Genomic DNA, 24,436 nt, shown 5'->3' on the forward strand with positions numbered 1-24,436 from the left:
AACACCGACTGTGTTATCCGGCACAACTGTCAGGGGGTGCATTCTACGGCGGGGGTGCGTTATCCGGCACAACACCTGCCGCAGTACACCGCTTCCCACCTACAGTTTTCTTCTTTGCTGTCTCCATTGTTCATTGAACAAATTGCAAAAGATTCACCAACACAGATGTCCATAATACTGTGGAATTTTGCGATGAAAACAGACGACTTAATAGCTGGCCACCATGCTGTCCCAAAATGTCCTCTACAATCCGTGACGTCACGCGCAGGCGTCATCATACCGAGACGTTTCCAGCAGGATATTTTGCGCGAAATTTAAAATTGCACTTTAGTAAGCTAACCCGGCCATATTGGCATGTGTTGCAATGTTAAGATTTCATCATTGATATATAAACTATCAGACTGCGTGGTCGGTAGTAGTGGGTTTCAGTAGGCCTTTAATTATCCAAACTCAAAAAGGTCCAAAAAACGGAAAACAAGGCGAAGGCACAACGCGCTGATCGCACTTCGAGCTAAAGCTTAACACTTAGCATAGACTATGGACATAGAGAACTTACGTTGACAGGTACATGAACCTATGTGACCGTTGCATACAGCAAACAATGACGCCAGACAGAGCGTGGCAAGCAAGGTGAATAAATAGCTCTCTGATTAGTGGTTCACAGCAGCTGAGCGTGGACCACTAACCAGAGGCAGGTGAACCCAATTATTCCCCATGGTGACCAAAATAAACCCAGGAATGCACACAACAGAAACTCAAGGAGTCCAAAACTAACAGAACATAACTAACCAAAACATGATCTGGACCACGGATCATGACAATTTTAGGTGGACCTAAGCGCAAATGAGCTCTTTTTTTACTCACTTAAATGAAAGACTGTATTCCTTTTCTAAATATATTTCATTTAATTAACTTTAAGAGATTATTTCACTACCTGTAATAAAGTGCCAGAGAACATACTTGAGGGTACTGACACCTATAGTGACCAGTCAGCATACACCACTACAGTGGTTCCCAAACTTTTTTCACCGAGTACCATCTCAGAAAACACTTGGTTCTCCAAGCACCATCATAATAACCAACATTAAAATACAGTAGCATAAGCCAAAGTATTCATTAAAAACAAAGCAGAGGTTTTATTAAACAAGTATATTTAATATGTTTGGCCACTGTGACGTTTGAACTAGAACACTGTGTTTGAATATAAGAAAAAAAAGAAATAATAATATTTTTTTTATTTTACTTATATTGTAACAGACTGGGTCCTATGTTATGTTTTGTTTCACATGTAGTTTGTCCAATGTTTAACAGTTGTGTTACGAGCAGCTTTCTCTGCCAATGCTTGTTTTTGTTTAAATGTGTTCTGCGTGTTGATTGGCTGAGAGGCTGGGAAAGGGCAGACGTAAGCGGAGAATGCGAAGAACATTAATTTCCCACGCATGTTAAGTGATAGAAATCAAAAAGTAAGACGGTTGGCTACTGTGGCGAAACTAGTGTGTCAAACTGGCAAATGACATTGATTCATTGATTGATTGATTGATTGAAACTTTTATTAGTAGATTGCAAAAGAAGAGAATACATTATATGAAACAGTACAGTTTATCAATCAATTAATGTTTATTTATATAGCCCTAAATCACAAGTGTCTCAAAGGGCTGCACAAGCCACAACGACATCCTCGGTACAGAGCCTAAGGACATAAGGGCAAGGAAAAACTCACCCCAGTGGGACGTCGATGTGAATGACTATGAGAAACCTTGGAGAGGACCGCATATGTGGGTAACCCCCCCCCCCCCCCCCCCCCCCCTAGGGGAGACCGAATGCAATGGATGTCGAGTGGGTCCGACATAATATTGTGAGAGTCCAGTCCATAGTGGATCCAACATAATAGTAAGAGTCCAGTCCATAGTGGGTCAGCAGGAAACCATCCCGAGCGGAGACGGGTCAGCAGCGCAGAGATGTTCCCAACCGATGCACAGGCGAGCGGTCCACCCCAGGTCCCGACTCTGGACAGCCAGCACTTCATCCATGGCCACCGGACCTGTGTGTCTCCCCCTCCACAAGGGATAGGGGGGAGCAGAGGAGAAAAGAAAAGAGACGGCAGATCAACTGGTCTAAAAAAGGGGGGCTATTTAAAGGCTAGAGTATACAAATGAGTTTTAAGATGGGACTTAAATGCTTCTACTGAGGTAGCATCTCTAATTGTTACCGGGAGGGCATTCCATAGTACTGGAGCCCGAATAGAAAACGCTCTATAGCCCGCAGACTTTTTTTGGGCCCTGGGAATCACTAATAAGCCAGAGTTCTTTGAACGCAGATTTCTTGCCGGGACATATGGTACAATACAATCGGCAAGATAGGATGGAGCTAGACCGTGTAGTATTTTATACGTAAGTAGTATACACAGAACAATACATATTCCGTACAATTGACCACTAAATGGTAACACCCGAATAAGTTTTTCAACTTGTTTAAGTCGGGGTCCACGTTAATCAATTCATGGTAATTCACGTCACTATTTATCTTCTTGCTTACCACCTACTCAGTGGCCTAGTGGTTAGAGTGTCCGCCCTGAGATCGGTAGGTTGTGAGTTCAAACCCCGGCCGAGTCATACCAAAGACTATAAAAATGGGACCCATTACCTATCTGCTTGGCACTCAGCATCAAGGGTTGGAATTGGCTGTTAAATCACCAAAAATGATCCCCGGGCGCGGCACTGCTGCTGCTCACTGCTCCCCTCACCTCCCAGGGGTGAACAAGGGGATGGGTCAATAGCAGAGGACACATTTCACCACACCAAGTGTGTGTGTGACAATCATTGGTACTTTAACTTTAACTTTAATTTCCTTTAACTCTACCGTGCGCCCCCAACCAGGAGCATGAATACAACACAACAATCGGCTCTGTTGGCCACTTCATATCCCGGGAACCCATACATCCATCCATCCATTTTCTACCGCTTGTCCCTCTCAAGGTCATTGGGGTGGATGGAGCCTATCCCGGCTGCTCTCGAGCGGAAGGCAGGGTGCACGCTGGACGAGTCGCCACCTCGTCGCAGGGCCAGCCAATCATCCTCCAGTCCGGGGACAATATTACAAAATATTTGGCTGTGTTGGCCACTTACAATTTTTTGGTGTACCACTAAATACAGCCCGCGTAACGCGTACCACAAAGTTGTATGGAGAGCGTATGACCAACCACGTTTCAGGCAATTTCCTCAATGATTAGACAAAAGGCACAGAAGTGACTACATTGCACCATGACAGCTACTAGCTTTGGCTGATGCGGTGGCACTTCCTCGTTAAATTTTGGGCGTGTAAAAATGCCCTGTGGTGCAGCATGGGGCTGCTCCACTCGCGACAATAGTTGTAAGCTTTTACATCGCTTTCACAATCACGGGAAGGGAAGGTTTGCCGTCAACACTGGAAAGCCACACATTACCTACTCAGTGGCCTAGTGGTTAGAGTGTCCTCCCTGAGATCGGTAGGCCATGAGTACAAACCCGGCCGAGTCATACCAAAGACTATAAAAATGGGACCCATTACTTCCCTACTTGGCACTCAGCTTTAAAATGTGAAAACAAAAAGTATTCCCGGGCGCAGCCACCGCTGCTGCTCACTGCTCCCCTCACCTACCAGGGGGTGGACAAGGGGATGGGTCAAATGCAGAGGACATATTTCACCACACCTAGTGTGTGTGTGACAATCATTGATACTTTAGTGTCTTGTGTGAGGTAAACACACGACACGACGGAGAGAACACACAGAAGCTAAAACAAATAATAACAAGAAATTAACCAATTAAAGAGATGGTTTGAAAAAAACAGACTGTTGTTAAAGTTCAAGTTAAAGTACCAATGATTGTCACACACACTAGGTGTGGTGAAATTTGTCCTCTGCATTTGACCCATCCCCTTGATCACCCCTGGGAGATGAGGGGAGCAGTGAGCAGCAGCGGTGGCCGCGCCCGGGAATCATTTTTGGTGATTTAACCCCCAATTCCAACCCTTGATGCTGAGTGCCAAGCAGGGAGGTAATGGGTCCCATTTTTATAGTCTTTGGTATGACTCGGCCGGGGTTTGAACTCACAACCTATCGATCTCAGGGCGGACTCTCTAACCAGTAGGCCACTGAGTAGTGAATCTCAGTGAAACTAAAATGTTATTCGGTAACAGCAGAAGAGAAAATCAAACACAAATACAAACAGACGGAGCAGACATTGAAAGAGTAAAATAAACCACATTTTGGACATAATAATAGATGGGAGTGAATCAATAAAGTTTGTCTCAGTCTAAAAGCACTGACATTGCAGTGATTACAAACAATACATTGGAGGCAGCCACCACAGTTTACTTCACACAAACGTTTAAATTTCTCTGTGATTGTTGGTGCAGAGCTTATAAGTATATTGGCAAAAAAAATAAAAATAAGTTATTTTTTTGGTCGTTCCGTGTATTTTTATTATGTTTGGTTCGGTTGGGAACATTTCTGCGCTGCTGACCCGTCTCCTCTCGGGATGGTTTCTTGCTGGCCCCACTATGGACTGGACTCTTACTATTATGTGGGATCCACTATGGACTGGACTCTCACAATATTATGTCCAACCCACTCGACATCCATTGCATTCGGTCTCCCCACATATGCGGTCCTCTCCAGGGTTTCTCACAGTCATTCACATCCACGTCCCACTGTGGTGAGTTTTTCCTTACCCTTATGTGGGCTCTGTACCGAGGATGTCGTTGTGGCTTGTGCAGCCCTTTGAGACACTTGTGATCTAGGGCTATATAAATAAACATTGATTGATGGATTGATTGATTGGGTTTATTGCGCCGTCAGGTGCGTGTTGCCGGTCACTCAACATTGCTTGAATGTAGCAGCAGAGTGCATCAAATAAGGCTGCAAAATTATATTTTGATGAAATAAAAGCATGTTTAATTTTACGTTTATGAGCTGGAGTATATTTAGACTCATTATTTTGGGTTTTTTCATCAGGAAAACTAACATCAGAATGAGGGCAATTACATGCTTTCGGACACGGCAGCACCGTCGTTGGTATCAAAGATGGTGCCTCTCGTTTAGTTGGCCATACAGTCTCTATAGACGGCTCTAGCGTACCACAGTTTGACAATCACTGCACTACTACATCTATTATCTATCACCATCTATTTCTTTCTCTTTTTAAAAAAATGCCATTAATTGATCGCTGATTGTGGGCAAAAAACTAACGAATCAGATTCTATAGGAAACAGCGCTACTACACACACACCAAGCAGGAGGACCCAAGAAGATAACAGCTAAAGCTTTAGAGAGATCGATACAGATGTCGATACTATCGATACCTTGTGTAGAATCTGTCTATAAACGTACATAACATTTAATCGATATATTTATTTTTCTTGTTTTTATTACTACTGGATATTTTATGGGGGTTGTTTTTTTATTGTTTACAAACTTTGGGAGTAAGTCTCTGGATACAGGCAGGCTTTGAGGGCAAAGCCCATATGATTTGTTTAGCTATTGGGCACTCATAGCGAATTCCATCCATCCGTCCATTTTCTACCGCTTGTCCCGTTCAGGGTCGCGGGGGGTGCTGGAGCCTATCTCAGCTGCATTTGGGTGGAAGGCGGTGTACACCCTGGAGAAGTCGCCATCTCATCGCAGGGCCAACACAGATAGACAGACAACATTCCCACTCACATTCACACACTAGGGCCAATTTAGTGTTGCCAATCAACCTATCCCCAGGTGCATGTCTTTGGAGGTGGGAGGAAGCCGGAGTACCCGGAGGGAACCCACGCAGTCACGGGGAGAACATGCAAACTCCACACAGACAGATCCCCAGCCCGGGATTGAACTCAGGACCTTCGTATTATGAGGCACATGCACTAACCCCTGTCGCACCGTGCTGCCCAATATCAAATTCTATATCTAATAAGATATATTTGTATAAAAATGTGTTATTGTGTTTACTTTAGTTACTAATATAAAATATTTTCAGTTTTATAATCCATTGTCAAAGTATCGGATCGGGACTCGGAATCGGATTGCATCTGAGGCCAGAAATGTTGTTCCCTACAAGAGAGTTTCCGGAAGTGAAAAACCGTGGTTATCAACCAAGCCAAGTTGGCTGTTGTGCAGTAAGCAGCGCGGGAACAACTGAAAACGCAAATGGCCTAGATCTTCCTGCAAAAAGCAGATGTGAGCAAAAAAATCAAACTAAGCAAATGAACAGATGCCTATACTTTTATTTAAAAAAGATTTGTCGAGTGCTATCAAGGATTATCCGTCGGTGGAGTTCCCAGACATGTCAAACTAGCTTGTGCCCAAGACATCATTCCACACGACAAAACAGATGAAAACTTGAAAAAGCATGGAGGTCAAGGAAATTGGTATCAAGATTCTTCTGGATAAATCATGCATTGTTTTTGCTCGGGTAAGATTGCATTTCATGATTTAACTTCGCATCTACAGCCATGTGTGTTGCCAAGTTACTGTTGCGCGGGCCGTTTACAAGTATGCATATTTTTTCCCGTCTTTATCAAAATATAACTATATCTCAATATTGTGTATGTGCTGAAAGCTTCATTTATGATTGCTGCCTCTGGTCAAAACTCTTTTGGGTTTTGCTCACATTTGCTTTCTTTATTTCGACTCGCCGAGTTGTTGCTTTACGGAACACTCGTCGCAAAAGTGTGTCTTAAGAAATGAAAATAATATCAAGAGAATACTTAAATAGGAAATACTAAAAGTTAAAAGTATATCAAACAAACCTTTAACGAAGTGATCAATGCAAACTCGTGCAGTCTTCGGCTCCCTTGGACTGTAGGGCATGCCACTTTTTTGTCCTTTTTCTTAGAATATTATTCTCTTCCGCCCTTCTTGATTAGCTCTCGAGGAACTCTGAAGTAACGTCTATCCTTTTCGTATTTTTAACGGTTCCGAGTACCCATTGAGAGCAGAGCCAGCTTGACCACGATGCATATTTAGTGAGCCAGATGTGAGCCGGACGTGACGTCGTGTGGAATCAATTCTATTGCCTCTCTGGGACATAGTTTTAATATACTTGCCACTTTGCGGGAAGCAAAGAATATTTGCTCAGGTATTACGCAGTTTTCATGTGTTTTATTGCATCAGACACTAAGATGAATATGACATCCAAATCATTTTGTATAATTTGTCATTAATAACCTGTGTCTTTGCATCTGACAAAATGCCATACGTGTCTGTCTGCAAAGGATTAATATACATGAAGAGAGGATGAGAGGATTTAGATTGTGTCGTAACAGATAAAAGTATGGCGCAAGAGTGGTTGATGCAGGGAGGCAGGAGAGAATTGAGCATGTCAGTCGACTCTGGGTCAAGGTTTGAACTTGACAGGTGCTTATCAAAGGAGAGGCAGGCTGACAGCGTTCTTTTGGGAGGATGAGAGTGGACAGTACGATGTGGAAGTGTGCGTATGGGGAGTGGAAAGGAAGGTGAAGCATCATGCATCACCTGTCAGACACGCGAACCTTTAAGGTTGGGACACGGGATGAGGAACACTGGCATAAATGATTACTTAAACCACCTTGGCTAAGCAGGAGACATGCATTTTTCATCCTCAGGGTTGGGGGTTTTAAAAATAAATGTCATACTTCCCCCTGCTGCTTGCTGAGATCACTAACCTGCCAGGCCTAATCACACATCCAGCTGCACATGCACATCAGCCAAGTCCCAAATGAGGGAAACTTCATGTAGAAGGGAAGCTCTGAAAAGCAATGAAAATTAGACCCAAAAAGCAAAAATACATGTAATAAACTTTGTTATGGACACCCACAATTGCTTCCCTGGTGTTTGGGATTGTTAAATATCCACATTCATCTAATGGAGAGAAGAGAGTTAAAATTATTATAAAGTCAGTTGATGTCTATTTTTGCAAACATTTTCAGAAAGATAACAAGGGTGCATGGGCTGTTTGGAGTTGACTCGAATAAATCGAACCTAAACAACACCATTAAAACCCATTTGCTAGTGACTGTTTGCAACTTGCAACCAGCTTTTACTGTATGTCACCATTACTGATTTAAAAAGCACATTTATAAAAAACTAAAATATACATATGGTGTGTGTGTGTGTGTGTGTGTGTGTGTGTGTGTGTGTGTGTGTGTGTGTGTGTGTGTGTGTGTGTGTGTGTGTGTGTCCCGACGGGATCACCACCTTATCGTGGTGGGGCACTTTGCGCGTCTCCATGACCCCTAGAGCTATGTCGGCTGGAGTCTTGTACTCCTGGCAGGGTTACCCAAGCCGAACAGGTCGAAAGGTAGAGTCCAGACTAAGAGTGATCCCGAAGACCTCAACGGTGGAGCAGGCAGAAGATGGTAGCAGTGAGAAGCACCACAATGGCTGTAAAAGCGGACGAAGGCTAAGGGAGCACACCCTGACAGAAAAGCAAGCTGGTGGCGGCAAGCTTTGAGGCGGTTTCCCAAAAACCTGGATTCCGGCAGCTTCCTGCAGTTGTAAGAAGATGCCGGTCGTCTAGGGTCTCCCTTGCCACTGGAACGATCTTCTTACAATCAAGGCAGTGGCGTTGGGAAAAGCGCACCCCTCATGCCACTCCAAAAACCATCATTGCGCAGGTATCTTCTTTACCTGAGTCTCCGACCTCAAAAGATCGGACTTTTCAAACATCAGCAGACTCATAAATAAAAGAAGATGGTCATCATCGAATCGATGGACAACCATAAGCTAAGTAAGTGTGTGTGTGTGTGTGTGTTTGTGTATATATATATATATATATATATATATATATATATATATATATATATATATATATATATATATATATATATATATATATATATATACATACAGTATATATATATATATATATATAATATTTTAAATGTTTTACTAAACTGCAAGTCTTTGATTTGCTCAAAACTTGGTGACAGTATGTATAGTAAGAATGATGTGCACATTTAGAACGTCTTTGCAATATTATAGCAAATAAGATAAAGTAATAAAGTAAACACACCCATAAACAACTTAACATAGAGTACCATTTACATCTGCATGTACTCTTCCTTAGTTTAACCAGTTGCTTAAACAAACAAGCTGTGGAAGTCCCTTACTTCCGGGTTCTTCTGGCCACCAAGCATGGACACGACCGCTTCGTTCATCGTGCAGAACAATGCTTTATTTTGCAATTGATTGTCTTTGTGCTTTTCAGCAAGTGTCTCTTGGTCTGTCCCTCAGCTTTGCTCTCTCTCTCTCGGCGTGCTCTGCCATCCACCAACAACAACAACTTCTTCATCATCATCATCATCTTCACCATCATCATCATCATAATTATCTTCATCTTTATCACCATCATCATTATCGTCATCTTTATCATCTTCATCTTTATCATCATCATCATCTTCAACAACTTCGGGGGGCCATTCGCCCCGAGCATGGTCCGCCAACACCTGCACCTGTGCCACTGCTGTCGGCTGCTTGCTGCGAGGCCGGCGAGCGCGCCTACGAGAGCCCACAGGGGATCTTCCTCCCCCGCCTCCGGTGGTCCATCCACGTTGGGCGTGAAATTTGACAGTCTGTGACTGTCGTCTGGGTTCCATGGACCACCAAGAACTGACATGACTGCAAGCAGCGTTGACTTTGTTTATTTTTCAATCAAACTCAGTCTCAGGTCGGGTCACTTTTCAGCTCCTTCCTTCTCCACTGCTCGCTCTTCGGTCCGCCTTTCAGTCGGCCGCGTCTTCGTCTGTCCCTCGCTCTCTGTTGATTTCACGCTGCATGTGCTCGCGTCTCTCCAGCTCATTCTGCCCAGTCGTTCTCGGCTACCGCCCTTTTACACACTAGGAGGGGATTACACAATTGTGCGCAGCCGGGCGATCCACGCACCTAATGATTATTACGGCAACGATCCCGCCTCGCCACTGGCCCGCCGGCCACGCCTCCTCGCCGCCATCTCGGGGTCGGTCCCGGCGTGCCCCGCCTCGCTGTCAGTCTGCCGGCCACGCCTCCACACACAAGTTTATTTACCTTCTCAGATGATCTCTGTTGTACGACAGTAGTTGGCGACATGAACAACATCTTGCAGCACTATGTCTTCACAGATGTTAAGTGGTTTACATGTGGTGGCTGTCCATTTCCAAAAAGCATTGTTTAATGTATCTGTGGCTGAACTGAGATGAACTCAGCCAGCACAGTTTGCTGTCCATGTAGCAGCCATCCTCATGTTCATGTTTCGCTTTAAGATGCTATTTTAAACTTGATGTCGCTGCAATACTAACTAATTACCTCAGTTTTATCAAAAGTTCTTGTCTAAGTTTGTTTTTAAGGGCGCAGAGCACAGCGCTCTAACAATCACCATAGTGGTGTGTGACAAGATCACTGCCTGTGCAATGTGCGCTGCCTTTCTGCAGTCAAAACAAACACTGTGATTAATCTTTAATAATTTATGATAATGCATCCATCCACCCATTTTCTACCGCTTGTCCCTTTCGGGGTTCCGGGGAGTGCTGGAACCTTTCTCAGCTGCATTCAGGCGGAAGGTGGGGTCGCCACCTCATCGCAGCGCCAACACTGATAGACAACATTCACACTGAAATTCACACACAAGGGCCAATTTAGTGTTGCCAATCAGCCTATCCCCAGGTGCATGTCTTTGGAGGTGGGAGGAAGCTGGAGTACCCGAAGGGAACCCACACAAACTGAAAACCTTCAGCAGCATAGATCACAATAGTCCGGAATTAGATAAGGGCATCACGGTGGCACAGGAGTTAGTGCATGTGCCTCACAATACAAAGGTCCTGAGTAGACCTGGGTTCAATCCCGGGCTCGGGATCTTTCTGTGTGGAGTTTGCATGTTCTCCCCGTGACTGCGTGGGTTCCCTCCGGGTACTCCGGCTTCCTCCCACCTCCAAAAACATGCACCTGGGGATAGGTTGATTGGCAACACTAAATTGGCCCTAGTGTGTGAATATGAGTGTGAATGTTGTCTGTCTATCTGTGTTGGCCCTGTGATGAGGTGGTGACTTGTCCAGGGTGTACCCCGCCTTTCGCCTGAATGCAGCTGAGATAGGCTCCAGCACCCCCCGTGACCTCAAAAGGGACAAGCGGTAGAAAATGGATGGATGGATAGATGGATAAGGATATAGATCCAGATACATTTTTTTTCTTTCACAACAGGAATACTTTATTTTATTATACAGACGACCAATATAACGGAAACATTAAAATAGACAACAAACTGTTGATTATTCATTTAAACAGCAGAAATTTGTATGCAAACTAAAACCACGTGAAGTAATTCTTGGAACAATTCAACGAACCCTTCTAAGTTATCACTATCTTAGAAACATGGATTTTGACCTGGAAGGATATGAACTACATTATATCAACAGAACCAACAAGAATGGAGGGGGAGTAGCTGTGTATGTGAAGAACTGTTCTGTTACAAACTGAAAACAAGGAAATGGGATAAAATTGCTATGATATGAAAAGGGGTAGGATTAAATAAGCTCTGCTTCTTCTTACTCCTTTTCAGGCGTGCTGTAATGAAACAACTGGAAATATGTGATGCATTACATTGTATCGTTTGCATGTTCGAAAAAAAACTGAAACTGAACGCATTTTGTAGAAAATGATTTTTCGTAGATATACTCACAATAAATTGTTTTATTCCGGACGTTATTAAGCAAATATATTCACATACTGTTTACATGATATCTTTTCCTCAAGAAAACATGATAACAACTCATCTTTTTCAGCTACTGACAGTCAAGATTATTGGAAACAAGAAGTTACTTAGCAACATTAAGTCACGTGGTTGCTCTGCCAATGTACTTAGGATCTGTTTTAATGAAATAATACAGTCAAAAACATTATCAGAGTAAGTATTATAAGTATTTTCACAAATCATACTTTTTATAATTATATTTGTGCTTAAAGTTACTGTCTTCTTTTCATATATTATGAATCCCCCAGTGGATTGGATATTGTGACGACTATCTTACGTAAACACAATGTGCATTGTAAAAATACTCTGTACGGGGCAGAATACAGCAAATCATTTGTGTGAGATTCTATCTGGTCAGTAAAGTAATAGCTGGTATGACAGTCCTCCATTGGAAAGACAGACTCAAGGCAAAGCCCAGAAAACATGCAGTCGAGGCCTAAATCGGTTTGTTCCTAATGATGGTATTACAAGTAGATCATCCAACCGTGTTGGTACTTCCAGGTGACATCTCTTTTAGCCCCTCTCTCACTTCCCACCAACTGGCTCCTTCCCTTGTCTCATCCATTTATCCTGCATCCTGTTGTGATGGATTTACACTATTCCTGCTAAGGATTTCACATCCCATCAGGTAGTGTCTGTGAGCTTTGCTGGCCTGTGTAAAAGCGTCCAGAGTGTGGGAATGTCATCTCTGTGATCCCTTTTGGAAACGTGCTGCTTCACTGAGGATCATTCCCACTGCCTGCTGGGACAATCCCATCTCCCTTGCTGCAGGATAGAGATTAGTTCTCCTGTCCACCCCCACCACTTCCGACCCCCCAATCATCCAAGCTTTCATTTTCTTCCATGTAAGAAGAAATACATGCTCTATTTGATGTAGCACAAAGAGACACACTGACACTGCATGCATTGCAATTCAATATATACAAAATAAGTTTTAGGTCAAATCCATTTCGATTTGAAAGATGAGAGTGTGTTAAATTGTAAGGTCCCCAAACTGACATTTAGTAAATAAAATCCCAATTGATGCAAAAACCTTGTGAAAGGTCAATATGTCCGATGTCCACAAAAGACGAGCCACAATGAGATTGCAACCGAGAGAGCAAGAAGTTGATGAACTCCATCGCTGAGGGAATGCAATATGGATAAGAAGGCACCAGGAGGGATAAGAAAATGTATGAATACAGAAATAGAGTAAGATGAGGTGAAGGGCTGCAGCTTGGGAAAGAGATCAGATAGAATTGAAAGTGTTGCATGAGCCAAAAGCGACAAATGAGAAACAAGAACAAGGGAGATCATAGTCAGATAGGGTTGCAGTTGGGGAAATTATCCGCTCTTCCTCCACTGTTCTTTATCCCAAGAGTCAATCTGTGGGCTCACATTTATGTTTGAAGATCAGTACCCAGATCTTAGTGTCCAGCATTCAGGAATTTTTACAAACATCCTAAATAATCTGCTGGGTGTGACCCGAGCAGGCATCTTTGTCTTCTGATAATATATACTATATGCCCGTGGTTCTCAACCTTTTTTCAGTGATGTACCCCATGTGAACATTTTTTTAATTCAAGTACCCCCTAATCAGAGCAAAGCATTTTTGGTTGAAAAAAAGAGATAAAGAAGTCAAATACAGCACTATGTCATCAGTTTCTGATTTATTAAATTGTGTAACAGTGCAAAATATTGCTAATTTGTAGTGGTCTTTCTTGAACTATTTGGACAAAAAGATACAAAAATAACTAAAAACTTGTTGAAAAATAAACAAGTGATTCAATTATAAATAAAGATTTCTACACATAGAAGTAATCATCAACTTAAAGTGCCCTCTTTGGGGATTGTAATAGAGATCCATCTGGATTCATGAACTTAATTCTAAACATTTCTTCACAAAAAAAGAAATCTTTAACATCAATATTTATGGAACATGTCCACAAAAAATCTAGCTGTCAACACTGAATATTGCATTGTTGCATTTCTTTTCACAGTTCTTTTTGACAGACATTATAGTGAGAAACCTGGCCTTGTGCTTCACTGAGTTTATTAACTTACATTCATATTTTGTCGAAGTATTATTCAATAAATATATTTATAAAGGATTTTTGAATTGTTGCTATTTTTAGAATATTTTAGAATCTCACGTACTGCTTCGCATACCTTCAAGTACCCCCAGGGGTACGCGTACCCCTATTTGAGAACCACTGCTATATGCGACACAAACATACGCAGGCAGTTGCAACAGTGCTTAACAAGGAAGGCAATTGACTTCAATGTTTAGTACACAGGAGCAAAACAATGGGGTGAAATCGACAGAAGGCTGCAAGCTCTGGAGAAGTCAATAAGGAATTATACTCTGTAAAGGTTAGGGACTTGTGGTCACTGTGAATGCAGACTCTCTATATACTGTATGCACACACATGAACAAATATTCCACTAAATTCTCATTTAACTTCTTTCCATGTCTTCAGGTACTCCAAGCTGAATGACCCGGCGGACTGGTTATCCATCAACAGAACTAACGGTCAGATAGTTACCACAGCTACTCTGGACAGAGAGTCTGTCTACGTCAAAAACAACATATATGAAGCCACATTCCTGGCGACAGATAATGGTAAGGACATATTTTCAATAAGCATGCATATCCTTTGAAACTTCCCCTTTTCTTACGTTTCCCTGTACAGTGGTACCTCAATTTATGAGCACCTAAAATTACGAGTATTTGTGATAAAAGCTGTCTCTCGTCTTTCTTTTATGGTTTAAGTTGCAAGCATAACTTGAGTTATTAGCCCAAGCTGCCGGCGGTTGAAGTAATATTTGTCAATGTGTTGTGCGATTTGAGCAACAAAGCATTGATATAGCGTTACACGTTGTTCTTTCTGCTTCATTTATACAAGAAGCAAACATAAGTTGATGTTCTTGTTTGAGCGCCCCTCAGAGATCGACAAAATCCTGCCCTCCAACCACCAGAGCTGAGAAAGTCAGTGCAAAGGAGAAGAAGTGGATGACCAAATCAGACAAACACACCATTAAAAATAGGTCTTACTGATTAGTAGCCTCCCCGGTGAGTCAGCCCCGCAGCTGCATTGTCACTTGTCAGTCCACATCACACAAGCTGCAGTCAGCCTACGCGACATACAGCCACTAACGTCCAAACGCCAAAAGTGTATTCATGAAATGCTTGAAAAGCTGCAGATACTGTGTTGGGCATGTTTCAATTTGTTCTGTCTAGTCCTGACCCAACAACCTGGATGGTCGAGCATTATCTTTGGTACACAGACATAAATATCAGTTGTTGTCAACTCTGACACCCCCAGTCCGTCATTCAAAAATGTCCAACACAAACAACTGTAGCCTGGTTAGAATTTAATAATAACATAACAAAGCAATGGTATGTTCATAATGCAGGATTTAATGTAAGTCATTTGTAAACTACACATAACTGTTTATAAGTAATTCTAAGATATATAATTATACCAAAACGAAACTTTTATTTTATCACATATGGGTGATTTAAAAGTATTTCACTCCAGTTGTTTATGGTGTACAATGGTTGTAATGGGAACACAATTGTGACATTATTTGGTTAGAATTGTGTTTAAAGTGTATTGAAGATGATGCAATATTTCTCTATTATTGTATTCCTTGCCTCTCAATGGGTCCTATCCTAGTCACTCCAAGGTGTTGTGATTAGCAGGTAGAAGGGAGAGGGTAGGACTTCGGACCGGGACAGAAAAAAGTGAAAGGAGCTTAATGGGAGAAGCGGGAAGAAGGAAGACGTTTGGACGTCGGTTTTGCGTTAGATCTAAAGACAAAGGCTCTGATTTGAAACCAAGCGAGAAACAAACCAAGGAAAGTGGTTAGTAAAAAGTTCTGGAAGCCTGCTGATCTTCACGGATGTTTTGGACAAAAGCTTCTTGAGGGAGATTTGTCTGAGCGCAGTGCGCTAGCTAGAGCTATGATTCCACTGCGTAGATCGCCACCACCCAGCTTTGGGGGTTTGACGCACACAACGTTTTGTCGCACTCAAAACATTCCTGGATTATCAAAAGTTCCAAGGATTATTTAAAGCTCCCAGAAGACATTGCACCACGCTCAAAGTTTGTTTGTCGACAACAGGCCTGCAATGTTACGTTCAAATTGGAGAGTTGTAGGTACACAAGACTAGGGATAATACTCGAAAACGATTTTCCCGGTTGTTCGATAAGAAAAGAACCGAGTCCTTGGACTCGAATCCCTTTTTGAGAACCGGTACACATTATCGAGACCACTATAGTAAAGAAAAAGAGTTGGATCTTTATTCGAATCCCTGGGAACGAATCTCGTCCCGACCAGAAATGCCCCGTGGGACATCACAAGAAATGACGTCACGTAGCTCAGTCATTAGGCGCAGAGAGCGAAAGCATGAAAAACAATGGACCGGAAAAAGCGCTCCAAGGTGTAATAAAGTTCAAAACAAAAGGTATAATCCAATGAATAACTTTACTGAGAGATTTGAGCAGGGTACAAACACATGACGAACACTTTTACGACCAACCGGAAACATAGCAACCAGGCTAGCAACGCACCTCCTTTACGACAGCTGTCGCAACGTTCTTAAAGCAACCACAGCACATACATATATATACAACATATATGACATGATCTCCCTTTTTTAACTTTTGTTTTTCTTTCCTTGTAAACAAAACAAAATCACACTAAATATGTGTTGTCTGTCTAATTATAAATAATGCAGACTAGGCATGTTGGCTGAGTTCTTGACGTTTACTTTCACAGCGTGCTCATAACCATACTTGCCAACCTTGAGACCTCCGATTTCGGGAGGTGGGGGGTGGGGGCGTGGTCGGGGCGGGGCAGGGCGTGGTTGGGGGCGTGGTTTAGAGGGGAGGAGTATATTGACAGCTAGAATTTACCAAGTCAAGTATTTCATACATATATACTGTACATATATATATATATATATATATATATATATATATATATATATATAACTACATCCTGAAAATATGCAAACAAAACTGTGTTTAGATCATTGATACTTCAAACTTGCATAAATAAATATTAAGGAATATAACATAACTTGGCTTCTGAGAGTTTCAAAATGTAATGAATAAAATGCTAAAGTTGTTGATAAACAAGCAATTATATTAATAATTAAATATGGTCATTTTAAATGAATTATTATGATAATTTAAAATCAATTATTTCAAATATGTTTATTTTAATATATAATTCTATGGCTGGATGTAATAAGGAGTCACGAAAAAATGCAAATAAAAATACAATTAATTTTGATGTTTTTAGCAAAATATAGTAAAAATGTATTTAGTTTTTGTTTTTTTTAATTAATAAATATATTTATTTTTAGGTAAGATAAACATAATAATACAATTTATCTCTAGTCTGGATGATTTAGTTCTTGTCACCCTGTTGTCCTCCCGGCATGAAAAAAGGCTGTCCTCACTCAGGTCCGCATGGAGCTGGAGGGGGCGTGGCTTCCAGCTCCGGCTGAAAATCGGGAGATTTTCGGGAGAATATTTGTCCCGGGAGGTTTTCGGGAGAGGCGCTGAATTTCGGGAGTCTCCCGGAAAATTGAGGAGGGTTGGCAAGTATGCTCATAACCTCATTCTTAGCTGCCGGGTGGCGACATGCGACAACACTTTTTGGGGCTACCGCGCATGCTCGTCACTCCCGTTGCATGCTGGGTAGTGTAGTTGTTATATTCCCTAGCTCATAACATCACATCTTTCCCCCTATAAAGAAATAATGTTAACTCAATAAAGTGTCTTTCTTTTTTTAGTTTTAACTTTTCATTTTTTAGCATTGTAACCAGAATTGTCTTTCAATAAAGAAATAAAGTGCAAAAGTGTCAAAGCATCATAACAAACAGTTATGTCAAATAGCAGCAGAAGTGCACTTTTTGGAGAGCTGTATTATTTTCAGTTTTGTACCCAAGGGACTGATTTTATTTAAAACTATGTTATTATTTATACACCTATAGTGATCAGAGAGACAGGTTGTTTTTGTGTTATTGTATATATTTGTTTTTCTGAAAAATCCCACTTAATATACTTTGGGTAACAACAGTCAATATTTATTTATTTTATTTTATTTTTTTAGGGGGTAACAGTCAATATTTATTTATTTATTAGATTTTATTTTTTTCTTATATAATAAAAGTGAGCTTTCGTTAAACCAAATATTGTGTGTTTTTTTCCATATACAACCTGACTGGACTTGATAAGAGAATCGATAAGGAATCGGTTCGATAGGAGGATTCGATAATAGGCTCGAACTCGATAATTTCTTATCAAACATCATCCCTACACAAGACTGTATTAATGTGTGTGTGTGTGTGTGTGGGACCACCACCACCACAAATTTACCTCAGAGTCCCGTAGTATCCATCCATCCATCCATTTTCTACCGCTTATTCCCTTTGGGGTCACGGGGGGCGCTGGAGCCTATCTCAGCTACAATCGGGCGGAAGGTGGGGTACACCCTGGACAAGTCGCCACCTCATCGCAGGGCCAACACAGATAGACAGACAACATTCACACTCTAGGGTCAATTTTAGTGTTGCCAATCAACTTATCCCCAGGTGCATGTCTTTGGAAGTGGGAGGAAGCCGGAGTACCCGGAGGGAACCCACGCAGTCACGGGGAGAACATGCAAACTCCACACAGAAAGATCCCGAGCCCGGGATTGAACCCAAGACTACTCAGGACCTTCGTATTGTGAGGCAGATGCACTAACCCCTCTACCACCGTGCTGCCCGTCCCGTAGTATATTATTTCAAAATGTGTAAACATCTGTGACTGTATCTTAGGCCATGTCCACACTTACACGGATTGTTTAAAAAACCCATATCTGAGGTTAAAACGATCTCCATGCACACACATGTGTAGTTTCAAAACTGTCTATATTTACACACAAAAGCATACACCAGCTGTCATGACCATGTTGTCCAATCAGAAGCCTGAAAAGGCAGCCACAGCTGACTTGGTGGCCTTTTACCTCTGGTATTATAATGTTTATTTAGATATACCAGACATACAATGACATGTACATTGTCCTTAAAGCCACCCTGCACATATACGCAGAGCCCTGGAAACATTATGAACACTTGTGGAATATCCATCCATCCATTTTCTACCGCTTGTACCTTACGGGGTTGCTGGGGGGTGCTGGAGCCTATCCCAGCTGCACACGGTCGGAAGACGGGGTACCCCATGGACAAGTCGCCACCTCATCACAGAGCCAACACAGATAGACAGACAACATTCACACTCACTTTCACACACTAGGGACTATTTAGTGTTGCCAATCAACCTATCCCCAGGTTTGATTGATTGATTGAGACTTTTATTAGTAGGTTGCACAGTGAAGTACATATTCCGTACAATTGACCACTAAATGGTAACACCCGAATAAGTTTTTCAACTTGTTTAAGTCGGGGTCCACCTAAATTGATTCATGATACAGATATATACTATCATATATACTATCATCATAATACAGTCATCACACAAGATAATCATCAGGGTGTATGCATTGAATTATTTACATTATTTACAATTCGGGGTTTGGAGGGGGTGGGGGGGGGTTAGGTTTGGTTGTTATCATCAGTCATCAACAATTGAGAACAGAGTAATGGATATTGAAACAGTGTAGGTCTGACTTGGTAGGATATGTACAGCAAGTAGTGGACATAGAGAGAGAGAGAGAGAGAGAGAGATCAGAAGGCATAAGAAAAATATCTGCATTTGATTGTTTACATTTGATTATTACCAAATCACCAAAAATGATTCCCGGGCGCGGCCACCGCTGCTGCCCACTGCTCCCCTCACCTCCCAGGGGGTGATCAAGGGTGATGGGTCAAATGCAGAGAATAATTTCGCCACACCTAGTGTGTGTGTGACAATCATTGGTACTTTAACTTTAACTTTATTAACAACAATCCGGGGAGGGTGTTAGTTTAGGGTTGAAGTTGCCTGGAGTTGTTCTTTTAGCGCGGTTTTGAAGGAGGATAGAGATGCCCTTTCTTTTATACCTGTTGGGAGTGCATTCCACATTGATGTGGCATAGAAAGAGAATGAGTTAAGACCTTTGTTAGATCGGAATCTGGGTTTAACGTGGTTAGTAGGTGCATGTCTTTGGAGGTTGGAGGAAGCCGGAGTACCAGAGGGAACCATAAAACATCAGCAGCATTGTAATATATTACAAACCCCGTTTCCATATGAGTTGGGAAATTGTGTTAGATGTAAATATAAACGGAATACAATGATTTGCAAATCCTTTTCAACACATATTCAATTGAATGCATTACAAAGACAAGATATTTGATGTTCAAACTCATAAACTTTTTTTTTTTTTTTGCAAATAATAATTAACTTAGAATCTCATGGCTGCAACACGTGCCAAAGTAGTTGGGAAAGGGCATGTTCACCACTGTGTTACATCACTTTTTCTTTTAACAACACTCAATAAACAATTGGGAACTGAAGAAACTAATTGTTGAAGCTTTGAAAGTGGAATTCTTTCCCATTCTTGTTTTATGTAGAGCTTCAGTCGTTCAACAGTCCGGGGTTTCCGCTGTCGTATTTTACGCTTCATAATGCGCCACACCTTTTCGATGGGAGACAGGTCTGGACTGCAAGCGGGCCACGAAAGTACCCGCACTCTTTTTTTACGAAGCCACGCTATTGTAACACATGCTGAATGTGGCTTGGCATTGTCTTGCTGAAATAAGCAGGGGCGTCCATGAAAAAGACGGCACTTAGATGGCAGCATATGTTGTTCCAAAACCTGTATGTACCTTTCAGCATTAATGGTGCTTTCACAGATGTGTAAGTTACCCATGCCTTGGGCACTAATACACCCCCATACCATCACAGATGCTGGCTTTTGAACTTTGCGTCGATAAGAGTCTGGATGGTTCGCTTCTCCTTTGGTCCGGATGACACGATGTCGAATATTTCCAAAAACAATTTGAAATGTGGACTCGTCAGACCACAGAACACTTTTCCACTTTGCATGAGTTCATCTTAGATGATCTCGGGCCCAGAGAAGCCGGCGGCGTTTCTGGATGTTGTTGATAAATGGCTTTCGCTTTGCATAGTAGAGCTTTAACTTGCACTTACAGATGTAGCGACCAACTGTATTCAGTGACAGTGGTTTTCTGAAGTGTTCCTGAGCCCATGTGGTGATATCCTTTAGAGATTGATGTCGGTTTTTGATACAGTGCCGTCTGAGGGATCGAAGGTCACGGTCATTCAATGTTGGTTTCCGGCCATGCCGCTTACGTGGAGTGATTTCTCCAGATTCTCTGAACCTTTTGATGATATTATGGACCATAGATGTTGAAATCCCTACATTTCTTGCAATTGCACTTTGAGAAATGTTGTTCTTAAACTGTTTGACTATTTGCTCACGCAGCTGTGGACAAAGGGGTGTACCTCGCCCCATCCTTTCTTGTGAAAGACTGAGCATTTTTTGGGAAACTGTTTTTATACCCAATCATGGCACCCACCTGTTCTCAATTAACATGCACACCTGTGGGATGTTCCAAATAAGTGTTTGATGAGCATTCCTCAACTTTATCAGTATTTATTGCCACCTTTCCCAACTTCTTTGTCACGTGTTGCTGGCATCAAATTCTAAAGTTGATGATTATTTGCAAAAAAAAAAATGTTAATCAGTTTGAACATCAAATATGTTGTGTTTGTAGCATATTCAACTGAATATGGGTTGAAAATGATTTGCAAATCATTGTATTCCGTTTATATTTACATCTAGCACAATTTCCCAACTCATATGGAAACAAGGTTTGTATTACATGTGCAGTGAAGTGTACATTATTTCTAAAATCAGCGCACAGTAACAAAGAGCCAAGGAAACTTATTGAATGTTTAAGTGCCTAAAGCGCACAGACGTGCGTGTGCCGCTGCAAAACTCTGGAATCATAATGCATTTAGTCATCAATATTGTGATATATGTGCAATGAAGCATTGTCTTTAACATCAATACACACTAACAAGGAGAAAGATACATCATGGTTTTTTTAGCCGCTTGGGCGCGTTACACGCCCGTGCATGGTCGCGTCCGTCCCCATCTACACAATTGGAACCAACACATGGAAGTTAACTTCATGATCTGTCGTTAAATAAGGACTAAAAACATGAGATAATATTGCACCTTTCTTTTGACACACAGCATAAAAGTCTGCCAAAGTAGTTTTATCAGGTGGCGGTCCGAAAGTGATTGTATCATTAGCACAAAACTCATTTTGATGCGTTTTTTCATCAATGTAGAGTTGAAATAGAAGCATGTTTACATCCAAACACACCGACAGTAAGTCCTCTTATAGTGTGTTTAAAGCCAGTAAAGCAGTGGTGTTGAGTTATGAAAATGACAGCGCACAGCCGTGACATCATCAGAGGAGTACAAGTCTCCGTTCATGCTGTGTACAAGCTTACGAGCAGAGTTTTGTAACTCTTCACATTGGCTAGCGTTTGCAAAAGTCTGTGTTTTTAAGGACAAAAGTATGTATTTGCGTGTGAACAAGAGGCCTAAACGCAGAGATAAGGATGTGTTTATTAAGTATCCGTGTTTTTGTGGACATGGCCTTATATACGGTAGTAACTTTGGTATTTTGAAATTACCTATCAGGTATCCACAAAGAACCTAAACACCCATTACTCTCTTTAAGCTAATACATAGAGTGGCCGTACGGGTGCTACACAACGGTTATCCAATTCCTATTGTTACACAACGAAAAAGTCACCTCGTAAAGTCTGCTCCCCAAGGTAAATGCCGAACAATGTAATTACATTATTTCATGAAACTACTGTAGTTGTTTGTAGTACATGCTCTTGTAATGTTTTTAAAACAATATTTCCCATCCAAAAAGTTTTTTTGTCTTAAAAGGTATGTTACATGTAAACACTGAGGTGTTTTAGGAGGGCAAAGCACCGATTAAGTTAAATTAAATTCATTTAATTTGGCAGTGCTGATTTTAGAAAGCAGTGTTTTGAATTATGAGCTTGGTCGTGGAACACAATGTGCTCCTGGGTTTAGGTACTGGGAGTATTATTGTTCAAGCACTGGACTTTAATGACCTAATACTGTATAAGCACCATGAAAACAATACTAATTCAGATGACCTTCTTTGAAAATATCTCTGCATTAGGTTTTATTGCCATTTCTAATTTGCATCTTTAGCTTTTATTTGGTTGAGTGCCTGATCATGCTACAGGGACTTGTATATTATTAGATGTTGTTATAGTCGTTCGTTTAGATCAGTGGTTCTTAACCTGGGTTTGATCGAACCCTAGGGGTTCGGTGAGTCGGCCTCAGGGGTTCGGTGAGTCGGCCTCAGGGGTTCGGCGGAGCCTCTGCCGCGGAGGTCAAGTTACACCCGACTCATCGTGTAAATAAAAACTTATTATGGATACCCCCAAACAATGTTCCCTGTAATTTTCCATCTGATTCGCAGGTGTGTAATTTGTTGTGAGTTCATGCACTGTGTTGGTTTTGTTCTTTGAACAAGGTGATGTTTATGCACGGTTCATTTTGAGCGCCAGTAAAAAAAAACATATAACTTTGTCTTGAATTTGAGAAAAAAAAACATGTTATTTTTCACTAAAGAAGGGTTCGGTGAATGCGCATATGAAACTGGTGGGGTTCGGTACCTCCAACAAGGTTAAGAACCACTGGTTTAGATGCAACACCTCCAGGCAACTTCAACCCTAAACTAACACCCTCTCCCTTCCTCATCATACCTCTTTGGATTGTAAATAATCAAATGTAAACAATCAAATGTAGTCACTTTTTCTTATAATTTCTGATCTCTCTCTCTGTGTCCAATACTTGCTGTACATATCCTACCAAGTCAGACTTACACTGTTCCAATGTCAATTTCTCTGATGATGCAATTGTTGATGACTGAAGTGTTGATACCAACCAAACCTAACCCCCCACCCCCTCCATATCCCACACCCCGGATTGTAAATAATGTAAATAATTAAATGTATATACTCTGATGATTATCTTGTGTGATGACTGTACTATGAAAATAGTATATATCTGTATCATGAATCAATTTAAGTGGACCCCGACTTAAACATGTTGAAAAACTTATTCGGGTGTTACCATTTAGTGGTCAATTGTACGGAATATGTACTTCACTGTGCAATCTACTAATAAAAGTTTCAATCAATCAATCAATCAATCAATCAAACATCTGGTGATCTGGAACTCCTTATTCTCACTTGTGAACTAGATAGAAATTCACTACAGGCACCAACTCACTCCTGACCCAAAGGAAGCTATTCACGGCATTCCCCAGCAGATAACCGTGGCCTTAGACGCACATCCTTTCCACTGCACACTCAAGCACTGCAAACTGCCTCAGTGAATGCTGAACACCAACGCCTCAAGAATGTAAAGAGAACCACCGACTATACACTGATAGCAGTGAGGGGATCTTGAAGTGTAGTTGCACCCTTAGGAATTTGTCTGTTCAGATCAACAACACTATGTGTGATAAGGCCTGACCCGAGAGGTGCCCAAGTTCACTCGGTGTGTTTTGATACCACAAGAACATGGGGATGTCTCTGCCTCAGGGCCAGCAGAAATGTATTTCAATTTAATTAAACGATTAAGTGTCTCAATGAAAATGCGCATGCAATTGGGTTGGTTTTGAGGAATATGAGGACATGGGGT

General features: G+C 41.6%; 1 protein-coding gene across 1 annotated transcript in view; it reads left to right on the top strand.

Annotated features, from left to right (window-relative positions):
- Window positions 1-24,436, top strand: part of LOC133618808 (cadherin-4-like) — a 628,483-nt gene that overhangs the window by 583,692 nt on the left and 20,355 nt on the right. Inside the window, exon 12 of the mRNA XM_061979541.2 lies at window positions 14,182-14,324. Within this exon, the coding sequence (XP_061835525.2) occupies window positions 14,182-14,324 (143 nt within the window). The remainder of the gene's footprint in view (window positions 1-14,181; window positions 14,325-24,436) is intronic.

Source organism: Nerophis lumbriciformis, linkage group LG01 (assembly GCF_033978685.3).
Source record: "Nerophis lumbriciformis linkage group LG01, RoL_Nlum_v2.1, whole genome shotgun sequence".
NCBI classification, from domain to species: Eukaryota; Metazoa; Chordata; class Actinopteri; order Syngnathiformes; family Syngnathidae; genus Nerophis; species Nerophis lumbriciformis.